The 12,829-nt window shown below is 40.0% G+C and overlaps 1 protein-coding gene across 1 annotated transcript in view; it reads left to right on the forward strand.

Annotated features, from left to right (window-relative positions):
• The window catches only part of LOC116973727 (dynein heavy chain 8, axonemal-like), a 622,328-nt gene that overhangs the window by 506,119 nt on the left and 103,380 nt on the right, over positions 1–12,829 (forward strand). The window contains 3 exon segments of the mRNA XM_033022036.1: positions 379–555; positions 3,203–3,370; positions 12,413–12,628. Coding sequence (XP_032877927.1) covers positions 379–555; positions 3,203–3,370; positions 12,413–12,628 — 561 coding nt within the window.

Here is a 12,829-nt window from a genome sequence, read left to right on the forward strand (position 1 = left end):
AAACTAGTAAGTAAGCAAATTTGTGTCTCTCCCGATTATTACAAAATATGCTGACTGCCTGAACTCCCAGAACACAGGCCTTTTGGAAATGTGATTAGTAAGCACTTCCTTAGCAAAGCATAGAAGAAATGTTGGGAAGTTTCTTTCTGCTAGTAACAATTAGTAACAGTAGGTTAATTGTAAATTTTTAAACTTTGACAGGTGATAATCAAACACATTGAGAAAATAATGCCAAAATCTCTCATTGGATAGGCTGAAGGGTATCCTATCTAATACCCTATCTAATAGCTTACCCTATCTAATAGCGTACTCTTGTTCTTGTATCCATATTTCAAAATGTCATTAACTGAATTATCATACCTTTGCGATATTCTGCAGGTGTTGGGAGAGGTGACTGTGAGTGCGCAGGCAGCAGAAAGCGTTAAAAATGAAGTCCAGGTAGTGAAAGATAAAGCCCAGAAGATTGTGGATGAAATAGCAGTGGAAAAAATCTTTGCTGAGGAAAAATTACTAGCTGCAAAGCCAGCACTAGAAGCTGCAGAAGCAGCTCTGAATGTGAGTATGTATTTCTATGAACTGATTTGTGGACTGTGAACTAAACTAAGCTCAAATTTTGAGCGATAACAGAAATCCTCTTAAAAACCTTTGGTTACAAATAGAAATAAAGCAAATGCCCATGGGTAATGTTAAGAAGATGTCACACATGCAAGTATTTATGAATACATAGCAATTTCTGTCTCATCAGAAATATTTTTTTCCATGATGCTCTTACTCTGCCTTGATATTTCAATGCCAACCCAGAGTAATTTGAAATAAAAGTAATTATTTAACTATAGTCCGGAAATATGAATAACAAAAGTTGAAAGCAGAGGGAATAACGCAGACAAAATAAAGCAGAGGGAGACAAAGTGGGGCACCTTCCCCGTTAGCTGTGTCCCCTGTCAGAGATTTGAAGAAGACTGGTTTTGTGAAGGGGAGATCTTGCCTGACGAAACTGTTGGAATTCTTTGTGGAAATAAATAGCAGGACAGACAAAGGAGTGGATGGTGTTCATGTAGATTTTAAGAAAGCCTTTGATAAGGTGCCGCACGTGAGGCTTCTAAAGAAGATGAGAGCCCATGGTATCAAAGGGAAGATACTAGCATGGGTGGCAGAAGGCAAAGAGTGGGAATAAAGGGGGGCTTTTCTGGGTGGCTGCCAGTGAGTGGAGTTCCGCAGCTGTTGGTGCTGGGGCCACTACTCGTCACGTTGCATATTCATGATTTGGATGAGGTGATTGAAGGCTTTTTGGCCAAGTTTTGCAGATGATATGAAGATAGGTGGATGGGCAGATAGTGTAGAGAAAACAGGGACTCTGCAGAAGGACATTGACAGGTTGGGAGAGTGGGCAGATAAGTGGCATTTGAATAAAGTGTGGAGACATGCATTTTGGTAGTAGGAGTAAAGAAGTAGACTATTTTCTAAATGGGGAGAGAATCCAGAAATTGGAAATTGGTAAAGGGACTTGGGAGTGCTGGTGCAGGTTTCCCCAAGAGTTAAATTGCAAGTCGAATCGGTAGTAAGGAAGGCAAACGCAATGCAACCAGTTATTTTGAAAGGACTAGAACAGGGATGTAATGCTGAGGTTCTTTAAGACGCTGGTCAGACGCATTTGAAGTATTGTGAGCAATTTTGGGCCCTGTATCTGAGGAAGGATGTGCTGGCGCTGGAGAGGGTCCAGAGGAGGTTTACGAGAATTATCCCAGGAATGAGTGGGTTAACATATGATGAGTGTTTGACGCCACTGGGCCTGTACTCACTGAAGTTTAAAAAGATGAGGGGAGATGTCATTGAAACATACCAAATGGTGAAAAGCTGTAATAAAGTGGATATGGAGAGAATGTTTGGACTAGTCTAGGACCAGAGGTCATAGCCTCAGAATTAAAATGTGTTCCTTTAGGAAGGCAATGAGGAAGAATTTCTTTAGTCAGAGGGTAGTAAATCAGTGGAATTCATTGCCATAGAAGGCTGTGGAGGCCATGTCAGTGGATATTTTTAAGGCAGAGATGGATAGATTCTTGATTAGTATGGGTATGGGGAGAAATGGCGTTGAGAGGAAAAGATAGATCTCCCATGATTGAATGGCGGAGTAGACTTGATCGGCCGAATGGCCTAATTCTACACCTATCACGTATGAACTGAGCCATTAGGACACATCCAAGACCACCGTGCCGCACACAACGCCACTGTGTGGTCACAACCTAACTCCGGGGAAGACTCCCTACACAGATCGGCCTCTTCTTAATGGACCCCAACATAATAATTTGTGACAAATGAAAAGGAAAAGGACAAAGTCCAATCTCCATTAGATTTTAGTCTTTAAATTGAAATAGTTTTATTTGTCTTGTATTGTTAGTATTTGTCTAGTACTGTTATGTGCAATATTTTCTGTTTTACTCTTTGATTAAAAATGTTTACACAATACACTGGAGATTGGCAATGGAAGAAAAATACAGACCCTGTTTTCTTGCTTAAATTCTTCCAAATTTCAAACCCATTGTGTTATGCAATGTCACTGACAAAGATCACTCAAATGTTTAAAATCCTTGAAGGTCAGGATTCATGTCCCTACAGACTAAACCCTGAGAAAACCCACCATAAGCCAAAACGCTTCTCTTTGTGTTAAAATATTTATTTCTGATACCTTTAAGATAAAATAGTTTAATTTAGATTTGAACTGGACTACTGTGCATAGTCATGGAGTTATATAGCTATACAGCACAGAAACAAGCTATTTGGTCCACCTTGTCCATGCCAATCAGGTTAGCATATAGTCCCATTTGCCTGCGTCCCATTTGGCCATAACCCTCTAAATCCTTATCTATTTATCTGTCCAAATGTCTTTTTAAAGTCATAATTGTATGGACATTTGTAGCTTCCTCTGGCAGCTCATTCCCGATTTGGACTACCTTTCTGAGTGAAAAGGTTGCCCCCTCTTATATCTCTCTTCTCTCACCTAAAGTCTATGCCCTCTAATTTGAATACTCCATCCTAGGGGAGAAGACCAGCGAGTGTTCACTTTATCCATGCCCTTCATGATCTTGTACACATTAATAAAGTTACCCCTCAGTTCCCTATGCTCCAAGGAAAATGTGCAATGATGCAGTGTAAGACTGTTTACATTTATTTGATTCACATTATCAAATTATATATTTATTCACAGACTATCAAGCCAAATGACATTGCCACTGTGCGTAAATTAGCCAAACCACCTCACCTGATAATGAGGATTCTTGATTGTGTCCTGGTTCTCTTCCAAAAGAAAATGGATACAGTTACCATGGATCCAGAGAGGCCCAGTCTCAAGCCATCCTGGGGAGAGTCTTTGAAGGTATCTCAATTCATTTTAATACAGACACCTTTTCATATGAACAATAAGTAATGAAAGATGACTCCTGGCAGTTTTCCATTCAGTGATGTTTTTGAATTGTGCTGTAAGACTACATCATCCTGATTTTTAAAATTGGGAAGACCTTATTCTCAAATTTGTTGTCCAGGTAAGGTCAGTTAACTGGATGATAATGCTTCATGCATTCTTATTTAATGCCGCCGTCTCCACTGCAGTGTCTCAAGGGTCTGTCCCACTTGGGCGACATTTGCGCGTCACGCAGGTGGCGCTCGAGGATTTAGAGAATCCCCAAATCCTGGGGCGCTGTGCGATACCGCGCGTCACTGCCTACGCTACCACGTCTCACCACGCGTCATGCACGCGTAATGCACGCGTCACGGAAATATTCCAGTTCCGATGCGCAAACAGAGGTAGAGTATAGACAAGGTAGCCGATGGCGTCCGCGGGCTTGGAATGGACTTTGGTCACTCGCGTTTTCTCTGAATCGGAGATAGAGACGGCGAGAAACCGAAGGGAAGAGTCGGGGCTCGAACAGAGGGAAGTGGGAGCTGGTTGGAAACTGGCAGTGAGAGAGATGAAGCGTTAAAGTGGTGAACGAGAGCAGGAAGCAGCACCAATACAGACATGATGTACCTGAGAGAGAGGTGAGGGAAGGGTCTGGCGGCGGCTGTAACAAGGAATAATCTACGTATTCTACAAGGACTCCGGAGAGAGACAGAGCCTGAACGAGCTCCCACCTGGACCCGAGAATTCGGTTTAAACCCATTCTTCCAAAGATCCGTTCCGTAGAAAGCGAATCTATAGGGTGATTTCACGAAAGGTCACTGGAGCGTAAATCCCCACTCACGTGACCGAAAATTTTAACTGGGGGACAAGCGTCACTTCCGGTACATGTTAGTGGATGGGAAAACACGCACTTTCACACCCGTTAAAAACATCGAAAACGGCCAGGTTTTGAGCTGCAATTAACGGAGCCAGTCGGGGTGACCGTGAGGAACAGCTGCCTAAATTTACAGTCCAAAAAAAAGATAGAAACTAAGGTAAATACAAGAGGGAGCTGAAGGTGTAAAAAAGGCGGAAGTGCTAGCGGACTTTTTTCTTGGAGATTTAAAGATCCAAAATATCGGGAATTATCGCGTTTGCTCGCTGCATTTCATCAACATTGGCATTATTGACTTTATCTTTATTCATTTGTTATATGAAAAGTATTAAAAGTTAGAAACCCGTCAGTAAAATTGCAAATTCGCCCATGGTTCTCGGGTGGGTTTTAACATGCAAAATGAAAACGCTTCTGAAGCTACATTTACCATTTAAATAATCGTAAACTTGCATCTCAGTAAAATTGATTTCCAAACGCATTGAGAGTTTACGATTATTTAAATGGTAAATGTAGCTTCAGAAGCGTTTTCATTTTGCATGTTAAAACCCACCCGAGAACCATGGGCGAATTTGCAATTTTACTGACGGGTTTCTAACTTTTAATACTTTTCATATAACAAATGAATAAAGATAAAGTCAATAATGCCACTTTTGATGAAATGCAGCGAGCAAACGCGATAATTCCCGATATTTTGGATCTTTAAATCTCCAAGAAAAAAGTCCGCTAGCACTTCCGCCTTTTTTACACCTTCAGCTCGCTCTTGTATTTACCTTAGTTTCTATCTTTTTTTTGGACTGTAAATTTAGGCAGCTGTTCCTCACGGTCACCCCGACTGGCTCCGTTAATTGCAGCTCAAAACCTGGCCGTTTTCGATGTTTTTAACGGGTGTGAAAGTGCGTGTTTTCCCATCCACTAACATGTACCGGAAGTGACGCTTGTCCCCCAGTTAAAAATTTCGGTCACGTGAGTGGGGATTTACGCTCCAGTGACCTTTCTTGAAATCACCCTATTGTGTGGAGAGCAAATGCTGCAAACATGCTACAAATTCTCAGAGTCGCCGGACTTTAGGACCCGGGGAGCCCGGAGCTCAGAGCTTGCTGCAGTCCGGATAAAATCTCGTGGCGGGCCGGATGTGGCCCGCGGATCATAGTTTGGAGACCCCTGGTGTAGTAGTTTCACGAGATGCTGCCCAAAATAGAGCACATCAGTTATGAAATGAGAATGAATAGGCCGAGTCTGTTTGCCTTGAAGTGGAGGAAGCTGGGAGGCATCCTACATTATATGGGGCATTTGTACTTGTATATAAATGACTTGGATAAGCAAGTTTGATATATGATCTGTGATATATGATCTGATTATTAAGTTTGCAAATTACACGAAAACGAAGGTTGAATAAGATTACAGTGGAAAGTTGAGCAGAGTGGTGGCAGATGGAAATTAATCCAGACAAGTCGAGTCAAGAGTGTTTTATTGTCATATGCCCCAGATAGAACAATGAAATTCTTACTTGCTGCAGCGCAACAGAACATGCAAACGTAGTATGATTTGACAAATGAGAGAGAGAAATGAAAAGCTCAATGTGTGTGTATTTACATACACACATACTCACAACATACCCATTATATATATATATGGGTGATTCTTCAGTAACTGTCTACTTTGGTGTCCCACTACTTTGATGCTGTATATAAGGAAAATCTATAATTCTATCCCATTTCTTCTTTTTCTATATTGTTAATAAACATTATCCTCATAAATAATAATTAAACCCTAAATGAATAAAGTGTTATTTTTAATATTTTTTTCCTGATGTTCGATGCCCCCCCACCCCAGAAAACCGCATGTCCCGAAGGTTACTTGTGAAATTTCAAGTCGGTATATATATATTTAATGGGGGGTCTATTTGAAATGAAAATACATTTAAACGGTAGGTATTAATAATTAAAATATTTATCACCCTTTAAAAAAATCTTCTATTCTTGATAGGGTTAGGGTTAGGGTTATGATTGGAGGGTAGCTAATGTTATCCCACTTATTAAGAAAGGCAGGCGAGAGAAAACAGGGAATTATACACGTCAGCCTGACATCGGTGGTGGGGAAGATGCTGGGGTCAATTATAAAAGATGAAATAGAGGCACATTTGGAGAGCAGTAACAGGATCGGTCCAAGTCAGCATGGATTTACGAAGGAGTAATCATGCTTGACTAATCTTCTGGAATTTTTTGAGGATGTAACTAGGAAAATGGACAAGGGTGAGCCAGTGGATGTAGTGTACCTGGACTTTCAGAAAGCATTTGGTCAGGTCCCACAAAGGAGATTAGTGGGCAAAATTAGGGCACATGGTATTGGGGGTAGAGTGCCATTGCCTTGTTCCCCATAATAAATTCACCCTTTTCAGTTTTCAAGGGTCCAACTTTGGTGTTAACTAATTTTTTCCTCTTCACAATACCGAAAGAAGCTTTTACTATCCTCCTTTATATTCTTGGCTAGCTTAACTTCATACCTCATCTTTTTGCCCCGTATTGCCTTTTTAGTTATCTTCTGTTGCTCTTTAAAAGTTACCCAATCCTCTGACTTCCTGCTCATCTTTGCTATGTTATACTTCTTCTCTTATTTTTATACTGCCCTTGAATTCCTTTGTCAGACACGGTCGCTCCTTACTCCCCTTTGAATCTTTCTTCCTCTTTGGAATGAATTGATCCTGCACCTACTGTATTATTCCCAGAAATACTTGCCATTGTTGTTCCACTGTCATACCTGCTAGGATATCATTCCAAACTCTCTCTCTCTCATCTTAAACCGATGCACTCTGGTATATGAAATTTCCACATTGGGAAAAAAGACTATTGTGTCTGTGCCTCCCATGATTTTATATACTTTAATCTACCTTTTCTCTGCCAATATTTATGACTGGTTTATATCTAGCTGTATCCTTTGACAACTTTACTCACTATCCACTACTATGTCGATTTTTGTATTGTTTACGAACTAACTTATTAGCTAACTACATTGTTCCTACACAAGGAAACTTATCACAGCTTTACTAAACTCCATGTGTACAACATTCACAGACATACCCTCATTAATCGTCTTTGTCAACTCAAAATAGCAACACAATGGCGCAACGGTAGTATTGCTGCCTTTACCGCGCATCTGCGCCGGAGACCCGGGTTCGATCCTGAGTGGGGCAGGCCCGGTGCGGACTCGGTGGGCCCAAGGGCCTTTTTCCGCACTGCATCTCCAAACTAAACTAAACAAACAGTTGAACAAGTACTTTGGTTCTATCTTCACTAAAGAAGACACAAATAATTTCCCAGAAATACTAGGGGACAAAGGATCTAGTGGGAGGGAGGAACTGAAGGGAGTCCACATTAGTCAGGAAATGGTGATAGGTAAACTGTTGGGACTGAAGGCAGATAAATCCCCAGGGCCTGATGGTCTGCATCCCAGAGTGCTCAAGAAAGTGGCTCTAGAAATCGTGGATGCATTGGTGACCATTTTCCAATGTTCTCTTGACTCTGGATCAGTTCCTGTGGAATGGAGGGTAGCCAATGTAACCCCACTTTTTAAGAAAGGAGAGAGAAAATGTGGAATTTGTAGACCAGTTAGCCTTACATTGGTCGTGGGGAAGATGCTTGAGTCGATTGTTAAAGATATTTTTGCAGCGCATTTGGAAAGCATTTACAGGATCGGTTAAAGTCAGCATAGATTTATGAAGGGGAAATCATACTTGACTGATCTTCTGGAATTTTTTGAGGATGTAACAAGTAGAATGGATAAGGGAGAGCCAGTGGATGTGGTGTATCTGGACTTTCAAAAAGCCTTTGACAAGGTCCCACACAAGAGATTAATGTGCAAAATTAGAGCACATGGTGGTAGGGTATTGACATGGATGGAAACTGGTTGGCAGACAGGAAGCAAAGAGTGGGAATTAACGGGACCTTTTCAGAATTGCAGGCAGTGACTAGTGGGGTGCTGCAAGGCTCGGTGCTGGGACCCCAGTTATTTACAATATATATCAACGATTTAGACGAGGGAATTAAATGTGGCATCTCCAAGTTTGCGGATGACACAAAGCTGGGTGGCAGTGTGAGCTGTGATGAGGATGCTATGAGGCTGCAGGATGACTTGGATAGGTTGGGTGAGTGGGCAGAAGCATGGCAGATGCAGTATAATGTGGATAAATGTGAAGTTATCCACTGAGGTGGAAAGGACAGGAAGGCAGATTATTATCTAAATGGTGTCAGATCAGGAAAAGGGGTGGTGCAACGAGACCTGGGTGTGCTTGTACATCAGTCACTGAAAGTAAGCATGCAGGTCCAGCTGGCAGTGAAGAAAGCTAATGGCATGTTGGCCTTCATTGCGAGAGGATTTGAGTTTCGGAGCAAGGAGGTCCTACTGCAGCTGTACTGCACCTGGTGAGACCGCACCTGGAATATTGTGTGCAGTTTTGATCTCCTAATTTGAGGAAGGACATTATTGCTATTGAGGGAGTGCAGCGTACGTTCACCAGGTTAATTCCCGGGATGGCGGGACTGACATATTATGAAAGAATGGTTCGACTGGGCTTATATTCACTGGAATTTAGAAGATGAGAAGGGATTTTATGGAGATATTCTTAAAGGATTGGACAGGCTAGATGCAGGAAAAATGTTCCTGATGTTGGGGGAGTCCAGAACCAGGGGTCACAGGGGTGGGCCATTTAGGACGGAGATGAGGAAAAACCTCTTCACCGAGAGAGTTGTGAATCTGTGGAGATCTCTACCACAGAAGGCAGTGGAGGCCAATTCACTGGATGTTTTCAAGAGAGTTAGATATAGTTCTTAGGGCTAAAGGAATCAAGGGATATGGGGAAAAAGCAGGAACATGGTACTGATTTTAGATGATCAGCCATGATTATATTGAATGGCGGTGCTGGCTCGAAGGACCTAATGGCCTACTCCTGCACCTATTTTCTATGTTTTTAACTCCTCAAATAACTCAATTGTTTGATAGACGTGATATCACCGTGTTAATTATCCTTAAATAAATACTTATAAAAGTATGAGAGTACTATAGGATGTGTAGTCAGAATCATTTTCCCAGGTCGAAGGAGTCTGGAACTAGAGGGCACAGGGTTAAATGAGACGGGGAGAAAATTAAAGGCGATTTGAGGGGCAGGTTTTTCACAGAGAGGGTGATGAATATCCGTTAGAACCTAAGAGAGGAAGTGGTGAAGGCAGATACATTTAGGTTGAAAATATGTTTGGACAGATATTTGGATGCCTTGGACATGGTGGGCTGAGGGAATTGTTTTGTGCTCTGACTCTGGCTCCATTTCATCTTCTTCCTGGGATCCTTGCCACCACAGAAGCTTGTCTTCACCTAATTTGATTTCTTCCACATGATATTAAATTGAAATCACTGGATATAGTGCAGACTATGGAACCAGGTAACATCCTGATACTGAAGAATTGCATCCCAGAATCAAGTATACCACTAGTCAAGCTGTTACAATATAATTAATTGAAACATAATTGAATTAATTGAAATTAATTGTCATTCACACAATATTAAAAAATGCTCAAGTATGTCCTGCTCATAAAAAGCAGGACAATATCCAATCTGGCTAATTATTCCCCAATCAGTCAACTTGCAATTAACAGCAAAGTGATGGAAGGTGTTGTCAATGGTGCCACAGGTAAACCCAAATTTGAAAGCAGGTTACTGGAATATACATCATCATAGCCTTGGTCCAAACATGCCACAAAGAGTTGAATCACAGGGGGATATGAGATGATGGAGACTGTTCTCTATATGAATGAGCTAACAATAGTCTCAGCAAGCAACATGCATAGGTTCGATTCAGATTCCAAATAAAGCCTTTTGGCCCAGCTTGTCCATGCCAAGCAAGTTAATGATCATCCATGCTTAAATGTAGTTTTATGAGGAGTTGCAAATACAATTGATATTGTACAATCATCAGCAAACATATTCATATATGACCTTATGATGAAAGGAAGGTCATTGATTAAGCAATTGCAAATGTTGAGAACTAGGACAATTGCCCTGAGGAGTTCTTGTTATGATATCCTGGAGCTGTTCAGGGACTAAACTCCAACCATTACCCTCATTTGTGACTAACATTTGGAGTGTTTTTCCTTTGGCGCCCATTGATTGCAATTTTTCTAGTGCTCCTTGATGCCACACTAGGTCAAACGCTGATCAAGAAAATGGCCCACTATTAATTTCTCAAGTGATATTTGGAATGGATAATGAATGCTAGCCTTCATCCATGATGACCAACATCCATATCATGACGAAGGAATGTAAAGAGAAAACCAAAGCTGTCAGAGGTCTAAAACTGGCTGGTTTATTTTGTTGAATATGAACAGAACAAATTATTGGTGGATGGGTGTTCTTGCTGAAACTACAGTTAATGCACTCCATAACCTGGTTGGTTTGTGGAGAACAATTGAGGGGGAAATTCAACTTTGGTTGTTGGTGATGACTGCATACAAATGTATGCCTGCAAGCTTTACTTATATCAGTATGTTGTTTTCAATGATTTCACAACCTGGAACACGTTAATTAATTGTACAACAAAACATCTCTTTATATTGCCTTTGGTTAATTTTCCCATTTTATATTTCCTCCTGAACAACTCATTAGCAAGGAGAGTGTTTCTATCTTCACATAAGTGAAGTCCCTCAATGCAGATATTGTTCTCGTAAAGTTTTCTGGGCCTTGAGGAAAACCTTGAAAATCCTTTCTACTGTGTAGTGCCTAGAATTGAACATGAAAGATGATTGAACCTACGTTTTATGAATATTTAGTAGAGCACACATTTTTAACTTTTGTTCTCTGATAATAGATACAAGCCATTGCCTTTAATATGTACGTTATTAATTTATCATTTAACATTAAAAGACTGATGTATATCCACTCATAAGACTCTCTATACCTGTGACCTTTACAGTTGTATCATTTAGCTTATATTTCCTCTTCCCCAAAAAATCATATTTCTCTTGTTAAATTCCAATTGTTGTGCATTTGCCAATTTTACAGTTTCTCTAGACGCTTTTGAAGTCTATCACTCACTATTTATCACATGACTGAGTTACATGTCATCTGCAAATTTTGAAATTATGAATTGTTGCCAAGTCACCATATCGAAAAGAGGTTATTCGAATACTGATTTCTGAAGAACATAATCTCATATTTCTCTATTACCTGCGAAGTAACTCTCCGCAATAGTATTTTCTTTTCTGTAGCCAATTTTGAAAATGGTGTAATTTTCGCATTAATCCCAAGGCTTTTTATTTTATTAACGTTTCTAATGTTGCCGAAGCGTTTAGGAAGTCTGCCTACACCAGGTCAATCATGCAATCTTCATCAATCTTATTTTCTCTATCAAACAAATCTATCAAATTAGTAAAACATAATTTTCCTTTGAGAAACCTGGGCTGCTTTTCATTCATTAACCCAATACCTTTTCAAATTCCAGAAATATTGTCCTGTTATTGCTACTAAAGCCTTCCTCCCCGTAACCAGAGACTTATTTGCTTCTGGTTCTTTTTCAAATAATGAAAATGTTCTTTGAAAATATGTTAGCATATACAGTTACTGCATTTACTGCAAATATCCTTTACATTCAATTTTATATTTAAAATGCAGGTAACCATGATAGAGTGAGTGTCCTTTTGGGCTTTGGTATGGATTTATATTGGTATTTATATTTGGTATGGATTTTTATATTGCACAAGGTTCTCTTTTTTCATTAAAAAAATGAAAACATTTAGTTGAAAACAGACACATTTTACTGAACTCATCTTACTGTTAAAATCAACAAACATTTATATTCATCATTTTTAAAAGAGCATTAAATGATGTAAAATGTTGGGCCAATCGCATTATGAATCATTGATTCTTTACAAATAGAAAGGAATTGTGTTAAGTATTACAATGTTTTGGGGAAAAAAGAATATTTTGCATGTGTCTTGTGCTGTTTTCAGGACTGCAACATTTAGGAACATAGATTACTAAACCTACCTCGCCATGTTTGCTTGCTATGATTATTGCAATTGTTTGATACACCAATCAATATTTTCTTAGGAAGACTTGATTTGAATCATAACAAGCAACTTTTCTCACTCCTTTTCCAGTTGCTGAGTGGTACTGGATTTCTGCAGGCCTTGCAGCAGTTCCCAAAGGACACAATCAATGACGAAACAGTGGAATTACTTTACCCATATTTCACAATGGAGGATTATACATTTGAAAATGCTAAGAAAGTCTGTGGGAATGTTGCTGGTTTGTTATCCTGGACTCAGGCTATGGCTGCCTTTTTTAGCATCAATAAAGAGGTGCTGCCTTTAAAGGTAATTCTAAATCAGAAGATAAGAATACATATAAAGCTTTCACTGAATAAATTGATTAATGCACTAGACTGAGGACAGGAAGATCAATTTGGAAAGGTGAGTTAAAATAGTTAATACTGTGAGCTCCTATAAATCTTGACAGACAAGAGTGCAAGTGTTTGACGAAATAGTTGCCAAGTCTATGCTTGGTGTTGCCAATGT

The sequence above is a fragment of the Amblyraja radiata genome, chromosome 5 (genome assembly GCF_010909765.2).
Source record: "Amblyraja radiata isolate CabotCenter1 chromosome 5, sAmbRad1.1.pri, whole genome shotgun sequence".
Classification (NCBI taxonomy): Eukaryota; Metazoa; Chordata; class Chondrichthyes; order Rajiformes; family Rajidae; genus Amblyraja; species Amblyraja radiata.